This window comes from Ambystoma mexicanum, chromosome 12 (assembly GCF_040938575.1).
Source record: "Ambystoma mexicanum isolate Mex_15411 chromosome 12, UKY_AmexF1_1, whole genome shotgun sequence".
Taxonomy (NCBI): domain Eukaryota; kingdom Metazoa; phylum Chordata; class Amphibia; order Caudata; family Ambystomatidae; genus Ambystoma; species Ambystoma mexicanum.
Window position 1 is genome coordinate 224,886,318 of NC_090936.1, and position 18,030 is coordinate 224,904,347.

An 18,030-nucleotide genomic window follows, 5' to 3' on the forward strand; every position below is an offset into this window, starting at 1 on the left:
TCCTGCTTTGGAAGATAGTGTCCTGTAGGATACCCAAACCCAAAAACTGTATCTCTCGGTGGGAACAATGCATGCCTCTTCAATACCTGTCCATTGCCGGTCTGAATCTACGCAAATTTTGTTTTTGGCTACCAACTCTGCATTAAAAACGGGCATACCGAGCTGGCCAGGGGAGCGGTTGAGGTTCCATTAACAGTTGTAAGGCTCAATAATCTTTATACTATAAGTTTTAGTAATTATAGGGTGATTAAAAGTGGGAGTGGTGAAGGATGAGTGCCCAAGTGAGGTATCTGACCCATGTCGCACTACATTGTCATATTACAAGGTGAGAACTTTGTATATAAGTCATCTGCATGGCTTCTGCTACATCAGCACTGACATCTTGCTGCCCACCCAAACTGTGAGGTATGAGCTTGTACGGCCCTTTCAAGGTGGTGCGAGACTGCACACATCAACCTCTGGAATCCATAATAGGCCATATTCAGCTGAGCACTAGATGCAACTGGATCCACCCATGGAAAGATGCCCCTCAGTTCTCCACTTTCCTCCTTCAAAGGAAGGGCTCCACAAAGCTCACAAAATAATGTAGGTCTCAGCGGCATCCTTGACTACACCTACAAACTCTACCCATTCTTGGTGTGAATTCGGGGTAATATTTTGGTCTTTGTCTGCCAGTCCTGCACCACAAAAGTGGCATGAGGAGCTGGTCATGGAGGCTGGTGAGGCTATATGAGCTCAGTGTATGAGCAAATGCTACTGCCACTGCAACATTTTTGCCATCCACCAATGTCAGGCAGTTACTCCAGCAGGGGCACATTTCCAGGGGGATGGTGAATCTACCAGTTAATCCCATGGATAAATGGTGGGAATACCAAATAGCAAAGCATTGGTGCTGCCGACTGCCATGAGTCTGAAACTATGTGTTCATGAGAGCCATTCTATTGAAATAGGACATCCAAACATTACGGGTAGAGTGGCAGATCTATGTATGGCTCACCAACGGTGAGGAAACAAATAATAATAATCATTATTATTATTATCATTATTATTATTATTTAGCACTACAAACCCTCAGGTATCTGAGCGCTGCTTATTATTACCCACGGTGTGTGGTGCTCATTTATCGACCTTGGAAGGATGAAAGGCTGAGTTTGCGTCAGCAGGCTCTGCACAGATTTCGAAGCGAGCGCTCTACTCGCTGTGCTATCGGACCGGCTGTGAATCAATAGTTCTCCTCATTGGAAACACTTTTCCAATGTAATGCATCCCAAGGACATTGATGCAAAACCCATAGTTCACACATTTCAGCACAGAAAGTACAGCAAAATAATATTTGTATTTAAAAAAAAAATGAAATCAATCAAAGTAGGTTGGAAAAAATAAGGTTCTGGTTTCCTTGCACAGAAATCATGGAAAATGAGTTGTAGGAAATGAACTTCTGATCTTCGATCCCTGAAATTGACATAGCTGTTTTGAAAGTATGGAGCAGGTTTCGATATTAAACAAAATAGCTACCATAGACTGGCAGTTTCTCTTTACCAGACAGCATATGGAGCACTTGTCTTTAACAGGCAAATCATGTAACCTTTCTTTGTCAATATGTATATGTGCTCTGTTGATTTCCAGTGAGTGATGGCACAGTATAGAGCAGGAATTGTATTTCATAATCCTTAGTAAAGTGATGCAATGTGCCTTCCTAGAAAATGTTGGACGTTGGTACTAATTAAGCCTTTAGTTCAGGTCCCTGCACAGAGATGTGGCCAGAATCTTGTGAGATGCAGCATGCATCGAGGGTGTGGATTTAATTTTGAAGTGCGAGGATCAGGCAGGGGGGTAGTGCCTTATTTAATGATGTAGCAGTAGCTTAAAGGCCTATCATGGTTGCATTTGAAGGTGTGGAGACTTGTCTTTAAAGGGAATGTTGCTTTCAAACTGAGTCTGTTTAAAAAAGAAATTGGCTTCTGATGCCCTTATTCTGAATGGGATGGATGAGAGAAAAAAGCATGGAGAAAGGTTTTCATTGGTTTTGACCTTAAGTGTCCAATTCCAAAAAGGATTCTGACGAACTTCCAATCATCGTGGGAACCCTCTGTGGGAGGTCTGCACCAAGGTTTCTGGCCAGGCTTCCTGCACCATGCAAGTCTCTTCATGCAGGTACATGGACACCAGTATTTCAATCCATCCACTTGTCCAGTGTCTGGAAAAAGCAGGCAGGATCCACTGCAATCAATGGAACAAAGATAGCAACAGTGTTTGTCTTGGCGGATGAGATTGCTGATCTCTGTCTGTACATAAGCACACACTGTGGTGATCTCTGTAAACGCACTAAATGATTCAGTGAAAGGCGTGGAAAACCAGCAATTGGTCTGGTTCCAGCGCCTTGTATTGCAGAGTGTGGTAACTGCTGAATCCATCCAAAACGGATCGGAATCGCTGTGAGGAGTGTGCAGTAGCAGAAAGGCTATTGACGCGCTCCTCATAGTTATTCTCACAGACTCATCAGAATGACCCTGGAAGAGTTAAACAGTATTGTTTATCATACCTTTTAGTAGACATTCACACGTTTCTGATTCACCTTTTCTTATCCAATGTCATCGGTATAAATCCGACAGAGAACATCAAATCTGATTTTCAGAAGAAGCATTAATAGACAAACCCAACTGTCATACGAGATCCAATCAGGGGGGAACATAGTTACATAAAGTTCATTAATTGCGCAATTTATTTTTTTAAAAGGACAGCGGAAAACACTCTTAAGAGAAGGAAGCATCCTATACTTACATCATGAAGGGAATAAGCTGCTTCGTAGACATTATTTGCTATTAACGTGGTAATACCTAGAAAAGAATATATGTATATATTACTGACAACATGTTGATTTGAAGAAACACTTCTAATACTTAGCTGATCTGAGTAATAAACTCTTTAGCTTTATAATGCAAACTAGATGCAACTGCTATCTTAGCACAATCCAATCCAAAAATGTATGTTATGAAATCTAAAACCATGCTAAAATTGTGGGAAAAAAATCATGAATGAATTACAAGTCACACATTCGAACTGCTGGCAGCACTGAATGTCTTCACACAATCATTACTATTCCCTAAATCTGCCTGATGATTTGTCTAACTGTGTGGAAGTCGGCCAGGCGTATATGCATTTAGTACATCCCAACAAATACTGTGTATGAAAATCTGCCACGTACATGTTTTAAATGATTTCTCAAAATTGCACACCATTTATTTTAGGCCATAGAGTCCTAACAGCCACTGGCCTAGTACTCCCAAGACTGAATTATGACAAATAGTTTTAACCAGTATCCATGTGATTGTCAAGACTTAGCCCTTCAAGGGGTTTGCTGAAAACAAAGATGAAAATGCAAATGAGCTAAAACATGCATAAAGAAACAACCACACACACATGTAGCTACATACATTGTAAACATTTATTAACCTGGAAAGTATTATCTTCAGGCATGAAGTACGAGCAATTATAAGCCAAATATTTCTAAGTGGCCGGTAGGAACTAGGAAGAGTGCCCTACAATAAAACAGTAACTCAAAGGAAAGTGTTTTTCCACCATTAGTAGCAGAAAGATAAGACCTTTTTTTATGATCGTTTATTGGAGTTACACAATGGACAATACCACAAATTTCAAGTCAGTACAAGAATTAAGTTATAATCAGAGCAGATCAGCCACCACCTTCTGCTATGCTATGCTATGCTATGCAACTTTACCAATTTCTGTAATGAGGCTGAATGTGTTCAGTATTTGAGTCTGCCAATATGCCAGTCGAGATATTCTTTTTGTTTTTTGGATACCTTTCTTTACAAAAGAACTTAGCACTATATATTGTGCAAACATGCATTGTTTTTGCTTGTGCACTCATTTTATGAATTGGGTGACCTCCGTCACACGTAGGTCACCTAGTGGCATTGTATAATCAGCTTCACAAATACTGTTGGAAGTCCATGGTCCCCTGCACGCCCCTGGATTTTTAACTTTCTAAATTATTTTTTAAAACAATAAGGCAACGTTTCTCCTGCAAAGGGCTGAAGGCACCGTCAATCTTTCACTAATGTTTTTCCGTGACCTGCCTGGATAGATGCGGAGGTGAAAGGCTATTGTGCGTTTGTACATATATGCAAGTCAACCTTTTTTCTTTTTAACGAAAGACTTCTGGGTCCAAACTTTCCATTCCTAAATAATATAATTAAGGCCTCCAAATTGTCTATTTATGCAAAGTGTGACTTATTTTTATAATTTCATATTCATAATGCTTTATTTCGACTAAAATGTCTTAAAAGTACATCCATCACAAAAATGTATTAAAACAATTCATAAGCAGCAGGAAGTTGACGTCACAAAGAAATGGATACAATAATTCAATAAAACATCATCATAAAACAAAATATCCCAACATTATGAATGCATCTATAGCTTCTTCAATCTTACCCTCTAAGCCCATACAAGATATTTACAAGTGGCATAAACTGCAAGCACATCACTAGATTTAAGACAATTGAACATGGCCTCATTGGTCGCCCGGCAACCATGAGCCAGGAATAATGAATGGCTTTAAGTATTGTTTCCCTCAATTCCAATATTGCTGGACAAATCATTAAGAAATTAACCATATTTCGATTCATATTGCCGCACAACAGGCACATAGAGGATACATTACTATTCCCTTTGGCGAAAGCCCTGCAGTTGGTAAGACCTCTATACGCAGTTTGATAAAAATTGATCTGTGAAGTTTCGGGTTTACATAATCTAAATAATCTGCACAACCCTCTTTCTCCTTTATGCTGCAATAGGGCAACAGGATCGATGACCCTGCAGCCTTAGAACAATTATCAAGCTGAGCCTTTAACAGAGCTGCAGCCTTTATCACAGCATTGTGAGAGTTGGATATAGTGCTTGGATTAGTCAAATAAAAGGAAAGGTACAAGAACCCAATTTTGCAGATGAAAAATCATATACACTAAATCACCAAACCAGCCACATTTTGGGAAGACATTCCAAACCTGCACATCATTCTGAAGAATCGTGCAACACAGAAAACCAGCCAACAATCTTGCAGGTTGGATGGTGTTTAGGGTTATGTTATGTTATGTTATGAGCACTTAGTTAAGCGTGGCTATTACCAGAAGGTGTCTTGGCGCTGTTACTGAAACGAACACGGGTAGTCAGGGAGAGTAATGGACCAAGAGAAAGGAATCGTACTGATCAGTGGGGGTATAGAAATGTTTTTAGAGACTTGTGAAATTTAAAATAGTCATGAGTGAGTCTCACAGTGATGGGCAGGGTGTTCCAAAGGTGAAGCCCGCCACCTAGAATGCTCGGCCCCAAACGGTGCTTTTTTTAACCTGGGGTACACATCAACTTTGGTGACCGGCAGAGCACAATGCCCTACCAGGATCCATAAAGAATATGCTTTTTTGTAGATACAAGGTCTCCTGCTCGTGCAGTGCATGATGAATAAAGCAGAAGGCCTTCTTCACTCTGCCTTCCTCAGGGAGCCAATTAATTTTATTCAGAATAGGGGAGGCATTGAACAATTATGGGAGGCCTGCCACCAACCAAACTCCTTTGTTTTGGATGACCTTAAACCTCTGAAGATAGTATTTGGGCTGGTCTAGCACTGTGGCGCTGCCATAGTCCAAAATACCCATATTTTGACAGGCAACGACTGGGCCCTTCATAGAAGGTATTAGTAGCATTACTTTTTTCAAAGTTCTCAGCGTAAATAGAGGGATAGAGTGCTAGATATCTACACCCCAATATTTTTTATTTGATTCAGCAGGGGACAGAGATTACCCAAAGAAAGGGTAATCCTTCCGTCCACAGGGACCAGGCAGAGGAGGAACCAACCACCAGCACCTCGGTTTTGTTCCCATTAAGCATGAGCCAGTTTTGGCTCATCCAAGCACCAATGTCAGCCATGGGATGACCAGAAAGATTTAAAAGCAAAGGTGCAATTGCTGATCCTTGTGGGACCCCGCACGACAGAGCCACAGGGGTTGACCCGATGGGGGCAGGGATAATGTTTGGCCCAGTAAAAAAGATTTAATCCACTCCAATCCCTTACCAGTAATTACGGCCTCTACAAAGTGCTGACACAAGATATTATGATCAATAGTGTAAATCGCTGCAGAGAGGTCCAAAAGGATAAGAAAGCCCACCCAATCTTGATCTCTAATTCTAGACAGATCATCCGTTACCGACACCAACACAGCATCTGTCCCCATAAGGGGGTGGAAGCCTGATTGATGGTGATGTAGGATTGCAGTTTCCTCAAAAATGGTATGAGGATGTGGAGTAAAAACAGCCTCCATTAACTTCATCAGGAATTTAGGGAGGGAAATGGGTCCGAAATTAACTGGGAGTGAAGAATCAAGAGTTGGTTTCTTCAGCAGCGGTGTTCCTAAGGCATGTTTGAAATTTGAGGGATTTTTCCAAGCAAAATAGAAGAATTCACTGCTAGCATTATCAAGGGCAAGATCTTGCCATGAACGTTCTTAAGAACTTCCAGAGGAAAGGGGTCTAATGGTGGACAGGATTTCAACTGGAGGATGGTTTTATGAATTTGATCATTAGTGACAGTGGCGAATGTCGAAAGAGGTGCCTGGTTGGTCAGAGGACCAGCAGATGAAGATGGAATAGAGGACAGAGGTGTTGCAAAAATCTGCCCCGAAATGTCTCTCCACATATTCATAATCTTCAGAAAGTGTATTGCAGAGGGTTTGTGAAGGAAGCACTTTAGAAGAGATCAGACTGATTCAGAACTTGCGAGATCATGGTAGAAAAATATGCAATTTTTGTGGCTTTAATATCTATGTGGTATCTTTGATGACACTCTTTCATCACCGTTCTCTCCTCGTCATGGTATTTAGAGCACCAGACTCTCTCAGCTCGCCGGTATAAGAGTCTGGAAGAGTGTAGGGAATACGTGAACCAAGGAGAGGTTTTCTTTCACCTAGAATTACCTGTTTTGAAGGGAGCCAAATCATCGGCTGGAGCAACAAAACCTTCTTCTGAAATAGGTAAATAATCAGAGTCAGGGCTAGGCACAGCACCATCAAAGTTGGACTGCCTTATCGAGTAAAGGGCAGTAGGATCCACTTTCCGCCAGGAGCATTTCGGCGTGTTTGGCAAACGATGCAATGGAACAGACAGGGGTAGAACATTGTGAAAGGCACTAGAAAGTGGTCAGACCACACCACATGACAGCAGGTGTGCACAGTAATGGCATTCTCTGTGGAAAAAATAAGACCAAATGAATGGCCTTTGTTCTGAGTTGGGCCAGTAACGATTTGGAGCAGCTGTTGGTCTGACAACAAGTCAACTAATCTATAGCCATGAATATCTGAAGGATCATCAGGCCAAAAAGTAAAGTTCCCCATAGCGTAGAGGGATGGATATTTCAGCTGTAAATCAGCAATCCAGTCAGCAAAGGCCTCTATAAACCGGGGATTAGACCGTGGTGGACGGTATATGGATAGAACATATAGTGTCTGGGTGGGAGAAAAGGAAACTCTAGTGAGCAAACATTCTATCCCCATACAAGGAGGAATGTTTATACAGGCGCATTGTGAGTATCTTATGTGTAAGAAACTGACTCTGCCCCCGGGTGGGTTGCTATTCTGTCAACATGGATAATCACGTATTCTGAGGGCAGAGCTTCAATAAAGTCGCAAGAAGAACTATCAGAAATCCATGTTTTTGTGATGCAAACTGTATCAGGGTCATGTGTAAGTAGCAGATCAAACATATCCAGTCGATGATTGATTGAAGACCTAGTATTTATTTGAAAGCCGGTACATCATATGAGAGGGTTTAGGGTAGGATAAGACTGAAAAATCATCATTCCAATATCTCGGGCGCAGAGTTGGGGAGGAGCCAGGATGCAAAGCGTAGCACGCGTGTATTGACAAGGATCTGGCTTACCTACAAGCTTTGAGTCACAAACAATTTGAGTATCAGGGTTTTGTGCCTAGGGTCCACACGGCGCCCGGACGGCTTGCCTTTTTGAGTGCCTTCGGCCATGTCAGTTGTGTGTTAGGTGTAACTACTTTTTAATCCATATTGGGTAAATGTTCACTATTTGGATGCATGTGTTCGCCAAATTGTTGTGAGGGAGAAGCCCACTAGCCCTCATAAACCCTACTTAGAGAGTTGGGGCTTGCTCCCACTTTGTCGCGTAGGGCCACTTTGAACATTATTTCCAGGGCCTCTTTGGGTTCCCAGGCCACCGCTGTCAGTAGCTGTGTCCGCAGTCGAGAATCTTCAAATATTACTGAAGTTCTCTTGCTGGAGAATAGCTAAGTGCAACATTGATGCTGCCATTAGACCTACACCCTTTCGGGGCTAAAGGGACTAATTATGAAAAGTAAAGAAAGCACGTTTTCGATTTTACTTAAGCGAGAAACGAGCCTCCAGAGATGGAGGGCATGGCAGTAAATCCACTCTCCCACTTACCTCATGCAAGTTAAATACTGCATATTAATTTTATCCTGAACTCAATCTTAGTAAGAATATTTCCTGCAAGCATGGAATTGATTCACAGAAGGATGTTAAAAGTTTGGAAATGTAACATTTTGTACATAAAGCATGGACAATTACAGCAATTTAAGCAAAGTGGCCCTCTTTATTTATTTTTTTAAAGAACAAAGCCATTTCATGTGACATTAATTTGAAATATTCGGAACACATTCTAAACAATTCCATTATCAAAGACATTTTAATTATATTTCAGAAAAGTATAATCAATGTCACCCGCATATTGGCAGCAGCATCTTTATGTTTTATTAAAGGTACCCGTGTTAAAGCATTTGAAGACATATTTAACCCATGTTCCTTTGTTCTGACAAAATATAAGTCAGTGCAGCTGTTCCTTTTGAAATGTCATGTTTTTACAGTGTGGCATGTGGCGTAGATTTAGTCAATTCAGTTAAATGGCCCAGACAGCTCTTTCTGTGCCCATCTGATGACAGACAAAATGGCTGCTTATACAATACTGACAGCAATTGGAATGACATCTGAACGTCTTTAATGAAGCTGATTTTGCAGTGGGCAGCGGTGAGCATGTTTTTGACCTACAAATAGAAAAACAAGACAGAATCAACCTCGGAGTTGACCGATATGTGCCCACTTGATTGACCCTTGCATCTCTGTCGCTGCTGCCCTGCAACATTGGGTGGGGCTCCTTGAATGTGCCCACTTGATTGACTCTTGCATCTCTTTGTCGCTGCCACCCTGCAACATGGGGTTGGGCTCCATGAATGTGCTCACGTTGAACTCCTTTTCTGCACTTTGCTTGTGATGTAACTACATTTGTATGTTTCTCTATGATTTAATCACTTCCTGCGCTTCCATTCTGTAACTAGGACCACTGCAACCAATCTCTTAAACTCAAGCGCCTAGATACCTCTGTGTTTTGTGCGCTATATAAATAAAAAATAAACAGAGTGCCTAAAAGCAGCAGGTTTTTATCATTGGCACATATGCAAATGCTGTTTGCGCAATTACAATTCTACATGTGCACAATGACTGTGCATGTTCAATCGCATTAGTCCCACTGCAAATACAGCACAAGTGCTTTAGCATTTGCACTATTATGAATTAGCATGCACTTGAGAATTTGGACATATGCAAATGGCAAAGGCAAATTATTGGCAAATTATTTGCCACGGATCGGCAACATCTCTCACCACATCCAGTCCGCTCTTACCACTTTAGCGTCACAGCAATTCCTTGTACAGTGTCACAGACCCCTTTAAAGTGGGTGTCAGGATTACAATTATAATTGTTCTTTTATAACGCGCTTAAAACTGGAGAGCAGTTTCTAAGCACGAAACCGGAATTCAAACCTGTGTTGCAATGTGTTTTCTTGCTTGCAAGACAAACGCATTGCCCCTGAGCTATCCTCCCGGCCATTTACATTCTTTGACAGCAGAGCATGTAACCCCGGGATGTGACTGGCCACGTGCCCACGTCCACGCATCCACGTAGTTAAATATATGTTTTCTGTGTGCAACAGTTACATGGGATACTGAGGATACCTGCTGTATTGTTTTACACGTGTTTACAGTTATTTGCCAGCATGGGCATAAGTACAGAAGTGCGTTAAGGGCAAAGCAGACATTTATCTTTGCTGCTTCTGTAAAACCCTATGTGGAAGGTGCTCTTGGTGGCAAAGAACATGTTGAAGAATGACGACCCATACAATACTTTCATGTACAGAACAGGCATTGGGGCCTGCGAGGAGGGAGGATACAGGTTGGCAAGAGTATTTGAAAGTGTACGCTTGAAGTGGCTAAAGGGTGGCTAAGAATATCTCCCCCTTCCCCTCCATTTTTCTGTGGGTTGGGCAGAACAGCCAGAAGTGTGTTGCATAAGGGGAGATGGAAGGAAAGTGCAAGCATAGGAAGCTAGATCCCAAAGGCAGCCGTGCAAAATCTAGACCTCGAGTGCTAGAGTAACCAATGGCTGTAAAGAAAGAGATGCGCTCAGATGACCCTGATTGCTCTTGGTGAGCTGTCATATTCTAAAGAGGAAAATATTGTATTCAGATAAAGGAATTCAAGATGCAATTGAGGAAAGGGACAACATTCTGACTTAACACATTCGCCATGTGCAGCATTATCCCTCAATAAACAAGGCTTATAAACGCCCCTCCCTCACCCCTCTCGCGTGGCAACCTCGTTTATGTTGAGCATAGAGGAGACATAGATTCTGAATAATAACCACGTTTTCAATGGGAAAATGCCATTCAAAAACGCTGGCCCATAGTCTCTCCTATTATATTCAGCAGTTACACTGTCAATTTCTTTTGATGCTTTCACAGCCAGTGCTTGAAGAATAACTAGACAACGTAATAAGTGAAAGGAGAAAAAGACCAGGGTGTTGTAAGGAAGGCATGGTATCAAACAGTAAGACAGACACAAATGATCACAGTTCAAGGGTGTTTATTAAACTTCAATTGGGTTTGAAAAAAAAGGCTATCTAATCCTAAATCTAAAAATGGGAGCAAGCTACAACCATCAAATAATAATAACACAGTCCTAGTTCTGTCTTGTCAAAATAAAAGGGCCTATACTAATAAACCTATTGCCAATCCTTACTTCTAAATACAAATAGTGTGGGAAACAATGTTATGCTAAAGAAAAGTGTTCAAGAAATGATATGTCAGGATATTCAAGCCATTGGCTTCCCTTCCCCAGGTTATCCGCATGGGACAAGGCGGCACAGTCACGCTCAGCACACTCTCTGGTTTCTTTAGCAGGAGGATGCAGTTTAAAACGTGAACATCATAGCCTTCTGTGCCAAAGTCTCTCAGCCATTCAAAGTCTCTTTTTCAGAAGTTCTGATGCAAAACGACAAACAAACTTCCTTTCTCCTTAGGGTTTCACACGTACACATTCTCTGGTGATTTTCTGTTCACCCCAGGTCCCCCTCCGCCGGCCTCAGACCCACCGTCTTAGGATTTCACACATACAAATTCTCAGGTGATTTTCTGTTCACCCCGGGTACTCCTCCTCCAGGCTCAGCTCAAAGCTTTCAATTGATCTCCCTCTGCCGGGCTCAGACCAATGTCGGGGGTAAATTCTGCCGGGGTCTGCTGGGCCGTCCTCGGACCCCCGGGCAGGGAGGCCCCAACTCCTCCCACGTATCCCAAAAATGAGTATGAGGCACACGCAAGAAGCAAGGTGGTTCTGCTGTTTATTAAACAACGGCAGGGATGGGTCAAGGATCGTACGCGTCCGTCCTGACTCTCTCTCTCTATTCGTGGGGCTCGCAGGCCCTTTGCGTCACCTGGGAAAGTTAGCAAAAAACTTATCGTCACTCTGGATTGGTTCCTCGAGTGGTAGGGTTAGTATAGCATACGTGTAGAGAGCGCTGTTAGTGGTTGAGGGTCAGTCAGGTGATATACTTGGGTTGTCCCTTCAATTAGATACATGAAAATTGTTACATGAAGACCCCTGAGGATTGGCTAATGTTAATGGCGTCAGTGATAAGTGCCCCATGTTCTGATTGGTCTACTCGCGAGCCCCCCCAGTCTAGGACCATCGCTGTTCCCAGCTCGCGGTGCACCTGTCATTTGCAACAATGTATAACTATGGGTATGTGCAGACAATGCGAAGATTTGCTCATATGCTGGAGGGCAGACTACTCCCACCGCCACAGATGTCCATTGAGTCACTTCATTGTTGCTGCCTGTGTCTCAAAACGTGGGATCCAGGCGCCTCCTTCCTCCTGGGTCTGGCACCCTGTCAGGTTTGGCTTGGTCACGTGAGGAGAGACCGTGGTTGAGGCAGAATTCTGCACATTTAATATTGAATTTTCCACTGTGTGTCTGGCTTAGTTTGCAGGTGTGACCTTGGCTTCGGCTTGTGGCATGCGAGTTTGCAACATTGTGCCCGCCGGGCTCATTCTGCAGGGTCATCAATTGTACTCTTGCTCATTCAATGTTCATGGAGGCTCTTGCTTGCGGCCTACTTGGGCCTGGTGCATAGGTGGGGATGTTTGATGCACTGCGCTTTAGGTTATGGTATCATATTGCTTTATCCCCAGTATCATGTCTTCGTTATATTTCTCATTGCAATGCATGGGTTAGGAGAAGCGTCAGCAAGCATTTCAGATGAGTTCGTTGTGTGTCTTGCGTTTCTGCATTTTGAAAAACCTATGTGAAAAATAATAAAGATGCGCGTCAGTGGGTGTGTCCGTCACCTACGTCATAGCACTGAATATGTTCTTCGTGTGGATTGGTGTGGGAGTGTCCAGTGTGCATGTTTGCACGGGTGTGCTGACCGTTGGCTAGGTCGTCATGGCATCTCTAACGATGTGTTTATTTACTGTTGAATGGTTCAGTCGAGTTCATCCATGCCGCAGGTGTCGGCATGGGCAGGGCAGGCTGGTGGGCAGGCTGGTGGGCACATCCGTATGTTCCTGTACCAGGGTATTTGGTCGTCTGGTAGATAGGCAAACTCCTCTCGTGGCGGGTGTCTGGGCCGCGATCCTCTAGGCCAGGGGCGTGAGGGGATTGGTGGGAGTCTTTTGTTCCATTCTCCCACTTCACCAACTTTATCAACTTTGCCACAAATGTTCTTTGTTGTAAAAACATCAAAGACTTTTGATTGTGCACAGACTTCTGCTTGACCCATCGCAGGACCACTGTGATTCACAATTCTCTTTCAATTTTTAGCTGTATGCCTTACGGAGACCTTTCGATTGAACACCCACATGGTGCCGGACCACTATGTCAAAGGTATCAAATCTTCGTCTCAAAGTTCAATCACTCACCAGCAGTACAACTTTACTTTATCACACATATTTCAAACAATGTTCCTTCGAGCGCTCGCCATACAATGTTGCTGCTTGCAACCTTGGCGTCAACACAGATCGGTCTTGAATCGATCTCTCCAACTCACCAGCTGGGTTGATTTAACGGATGCTGCTTTGTTCTTGGAGCCAAGGATAGTACCAGAGCGGGTAATTCTCCCCACCTTGATTCTTGATGCGAGAGGGTTCTGGGTATCTCTAACACACAATGCAGGATTCTTCAGCCTGTTTTTCTGGTTTTACGCTTTCCAATCACAAGGGCTCATGAAAGCAATAAATCATTGTCGAATAGGTAAAGGGAACTTCCCTCCTTGCAATCCCCTTCTGTTTTGCCATCTTTCTCCGTTTGTTAAACTGCCATCTTGGAACTGCGGTTTCCGCATGTACTTTGCCTCGCTCAGAGAGTGCTTTCGTGTTCTGCCTTTTATCCGTGTGGGGAAGTGTAATGGAAGTCAGGTGTGTGTAATGGTCAGCAGTAAATGCCTGACCTTACCTGACCATTGCATTGGGACATTTCAGGTATACAGCTCAGGTGTTAGTCAGTTTTCTCTTGTAGTGAGCTGTCTGTGAGGACATTTTCATGTTGGAAAAGAGGGGGTTGAGTTCCGAAGTATTGTATATTGGTAAGATGGGGTAAAGGTTTCATAAGGAAGGAGATACCGCGTCTCTCACCATCTGGTGTCCCACCCCCGGAAAACCCTTCATCAAGGGTATCCTCCCGCACTAGTCCACCCCAGGAACTAGATCCAAAGCAATGGCTGTGTTCTGGCCACCTGGAAGACAGAACCCTGGGGACTAGTGGGTGAGACACCATCAAAGTGGTGGTAGTGACAGCCAAAGGACAAGATAAATCTTCCAGAACAGTAGTATAGAGGGTGAAAAGCAGAGGTCCAATCACAGATTGTTGTGAAATGCCAACAGGAAAACAGGTGATGTCAGAGGTTTGTGATTTCCAGGAGACTTTAAAAGAGCAATAGACCAAATAAGAGGTAAAGCAGGGAAACCCACGTTGATGGAGCGTACTTTGGAAAGAGGAGTGATTGAATGTGTAAAAAGTGTCAGAGAGGTCCGAAAGGATCGGTATAGATGGAAGTTTAGAGATGTGAGCATTGGAGAAAAATTAGGAGGCATGCATGAATGCAGAATGACTGACCTTGTTGGGAGTGGTGAGAAAGGATGGAGTTAAGTTCAAGGTTGGTGGATGTAGAGGGCTTGGAAAGATTAAGGTCCCACAGTAAAATAATGGTGATGCCGACGGGAAGAGACTCAAGGAGAAGGTTCAGTCAGCCAAGAAGGTATTGAGAGGACCGGGTGTCAATACAAGGCAAGAACCATCAGAGGAGAAAAATGGTGGAACTGAATAGTTTAATATTCATAAGAGAATGATCTCATGTGAGATGGGGCAGTGGGGCAATTGAAAGGGCCTTATTGATTAGGAACCCCACTGTACCACCCATGCCAACAGGTCTGGGAGAGTGGGAAAAAGGTTGCAAAATCAGTCTGGAGGGCCACTCGTGTAACAGAGTAATGCATGGAAAATCATGTTTCTGTGATGGCATGAAGTAAAAGTTAAGGGTGACGAGAGGTGATGTTGTCTCTGATGTACGAAGGGGCTTGTTGCAGCGGGATTGAACATTCCAGATGGCCAGTGAAAGGGACCTTGTGGCGGGGAGAAGAACAGGTTTTGTGCAGTAGTCAAGGGGGTTAGCTGAGGTTGAAGATCCAAGGAGAATAGTTTTGGGTTTGAGGGGTGTGCATGCAAGATGTGAGGAGGGGTAAGGGAAGGGGGAGTGAGGTAGAATTTTGAGTGAGTTGACTTTCATCGTTAGCTTTGTCAGATTGTTTTGTGTGGTTGTGTGTGCACAGGAGTGTGTTGTTTCCTTTATAAAACAAGTTTGTTGCTTCATTTTATTCCCATCTTAGGCTTTTAGATCGGATGGTTTTAGAATTGCTTTTAGAAATATAATGCCCTCTTCCTGCGCATCTCCTCCAAAAACCTCAACAAGTTATAAGTCACACAAAATAACGCCCTCAGGGCAGCACTGAACATCGCTAAAAGGGAGCACATCTCCCAGGCAAGTGGAGATGCGCACTGGCTGCTAGTCAAAGAGCACATCCTCTTCAAGACCATGGTCATCACACACAAATGCCTTTCACGCAATGCTCCCCCTATCTATCTGAAAGGATCATCCAGACCCACTAGATCACACTTCGCAAATCCGATTTACGTACCATCCTTCAAAAGATTCAAAGCAGGAGGCTGCAGCTTTCAATACCTAGCACCCACAAACTGGAATGCCCTCCCCACGGCACTCAGAAATGAAACATCCTACACGTCCTTCTGCAAAGTTCTGAAAACCAAACTTTTCAATTAACCATGCCTGCTTATTCTCTGCTGTCTGTAACGTGCAACAACTGACCCGCCTGGCTATCCTGTTCCACTGCAACCAAGGAACCTGTATTTCTCCTTTGTCACTATTGTCTCTCATGTTTTTTGCACTGTCATTTAACCATACAACCAAGTAAGAATTCTGTAACAGCACCACTATGCCCCAGGGCCGATGTGCACTTTATACATTTAAATAAATAAATAAATGAAATACCTTGCTTCTTTGTATACAAACATTTTAAGTTGCTATTTGAAATTTAGACACCCAGCAACAGGCTTTCAGGAGTGGAAACAATTACGTTGTTCCATCCTTTGTGGAACTACATTTCCCAGTAGCAAAGTAGTTCTTTAGACTACTTATTTTCAGTCCAGACGTGAGAGCACCAGTGGGAGGAGACAAGCCAGTCTTTGGATGTCCGTGATGGCCATAGCAGCATTGGTGCCACCACAGTAAGCCTGTCGGTCTTGCCTCCCTTCCTTGTGTTCTAAGAACACACTCGTTATCTGAGGGCTTTACAATGAACACTGATACATTTATGGCATATGAAGTAGGCTTGGGATATGGCAGCCCTTATATGGTTAATATGTCACTTAGGGATTTACTACTCAACACTAGATCCCTGGTCAAACATTCTGTGGAAAATGCAGATGATATACTAGAGCGGGACATAGACATCTGTACCTTGACGGAGACTTGGCTCCATGAGGCTGCTGGTCCTTCACTGAGTCTAGCCACCCCTATAGATTATTCTATTTTATGCGTCAACAGGGAGAAGCAAGGGTATGGGGGTGGCAATCATTTTCAATAATAACCTGGATATATGTAAAGTAGATGTTCAGGATTACAGTGGCTGTGAAATTCTCTGTTTTAAAGTTGGAACAGACACATCCACCACTACGGACATGCCACTGATTTATTGACCACCATCCATTAAGCCAGAGTATGTTTCATATTTGAACAACCTGGTCCTACCTCAATGAAAGGGTGCTGCTAAATGGCTCATATTGGGTGACCTAAATCTTTGAAAGTATGACCCAAAGGACCTAGCAGCGGGGGAACTGCTCAGGTTCATGAAGGTATTGGGCTTTCAACGACATATTGACAAACCTATGCATAGTGAAGGTAATATGTTAGACTGGGTTTTCTCACATAATATCAAGGTAAATAAACCAGATATCTCCTTATGCCCAGGGTCCGATCACTCTTTCATTGAATTTAGTATAAGTACAGACTAGCAACGAGGGCATAGCAAAACAAAACTGGACCATGTCTAGAAATCTTAAGAGGATCAATCCTGTGTCAATGAAGGAGTGGATCCTTCCTCTGTCCCAGAAGGATTCTGCATCCCATCCGAACATCGGAAGCTTGACCGACTCCCTCCTGGATGTACTTGATAAAGCTATCAATACACTAGCCCCTTTAAAAAATAGGAAGGTGATCAGTCATCCCAAAAATATTGGGTTTTCAGACGACCTAAAAATGCTAAGAGTGGCAAAGAGAAAAGATTTTTACTATTGGAGAATAAGCTTTCCTGTCAGCCGGTCATTGAAGCCAAAAAAAGACTCTTATGAATCACATATAGAGAAGGCTCAATATGACTCTAAAGAAATCTTCACTATTCTTAAGGAACTAGAGAAACCTGACATTGAATTCCAGGAATCTATTTGTAAAGGGCAGGAGTGGTGTGTGTTTATTCACAAGGGCATGGTGAATAAGACAGAAAAGATTAAAAGAGTTATAGAAAAGGCAAAAATCAGTTTGCCTGCCAAAGCCACAAAAGGGATGTTGAAGGAAGAAGCACTGTTATTGCAGACTACACCAAAGTTTGATTTTAGGAGCATAACTGAGAACGAACTTCGTATCATCCTGGCCAAACGTAAGCCATCCCCTTTTAAAGCGTATATATTTCCAGCTTCAGCTATCAAAGCCTGTTTAGAGCTTTTGATTAGCTCTATCACAAAAATTGTGAATCCATCCTTTAAAGAAAGACGGGTGCAGGGTTGGATTGGCTCCTCAGCCTTTCGCCCTGTGGCCGGGCCGAAATCGTCCCGTGGGAGTGGGGGCCGGTTTCTGGCCATACCTGGGCCGGTTTGGAAAAGAAATATTGAAAAGAAATATATTTTTTTTCCATTTTTTTTCCAAAAGCCTTCTTAGGTCGGTAAATGAGTACCAACACAGGTTGGGTGATATTGTATGCATATTTGTTCTATAAAAAAAGAGCTTAAGCGTAAGTGCTTTACAATAAGATATTATCATTTGGCCTTGGACATCTGCTTGGATTCACAGTAATTTAGTG

The 18,030-nt window shown here is 43.0% G+C and overlaps 1 protein-coding gene across 3 annotated transcripts in view; it reads right to left on the reverse strand.

Annotated features, from left to right (window-relative positions):
- The window catches only part of ANO2 (anoctamin 2), a 2,341,832-nt gene that overhangs the window by 1,229,471 nt on the left and 1,094,331 nt on the right, over window positions 1–18,030 (reverse strand). For all 3 annotated transcript variants that reach the window (XR_011281759.1, XM_069628333.1, XM_069628334.1), the window contains one exon: window positions 2,782–2,837. Coding sequence is in view for 2 of the 3 variants with exons in the window: in XM_069628333.1 (XP_069484434.1) it covers window positions 2,782–2,837 (56 nt within the window). In the remaining variant the exon portion in view is untranslated. The remainder of the gene's footprint in view (window positions 1–2,781; window positions 2,838–18,030) is intronic.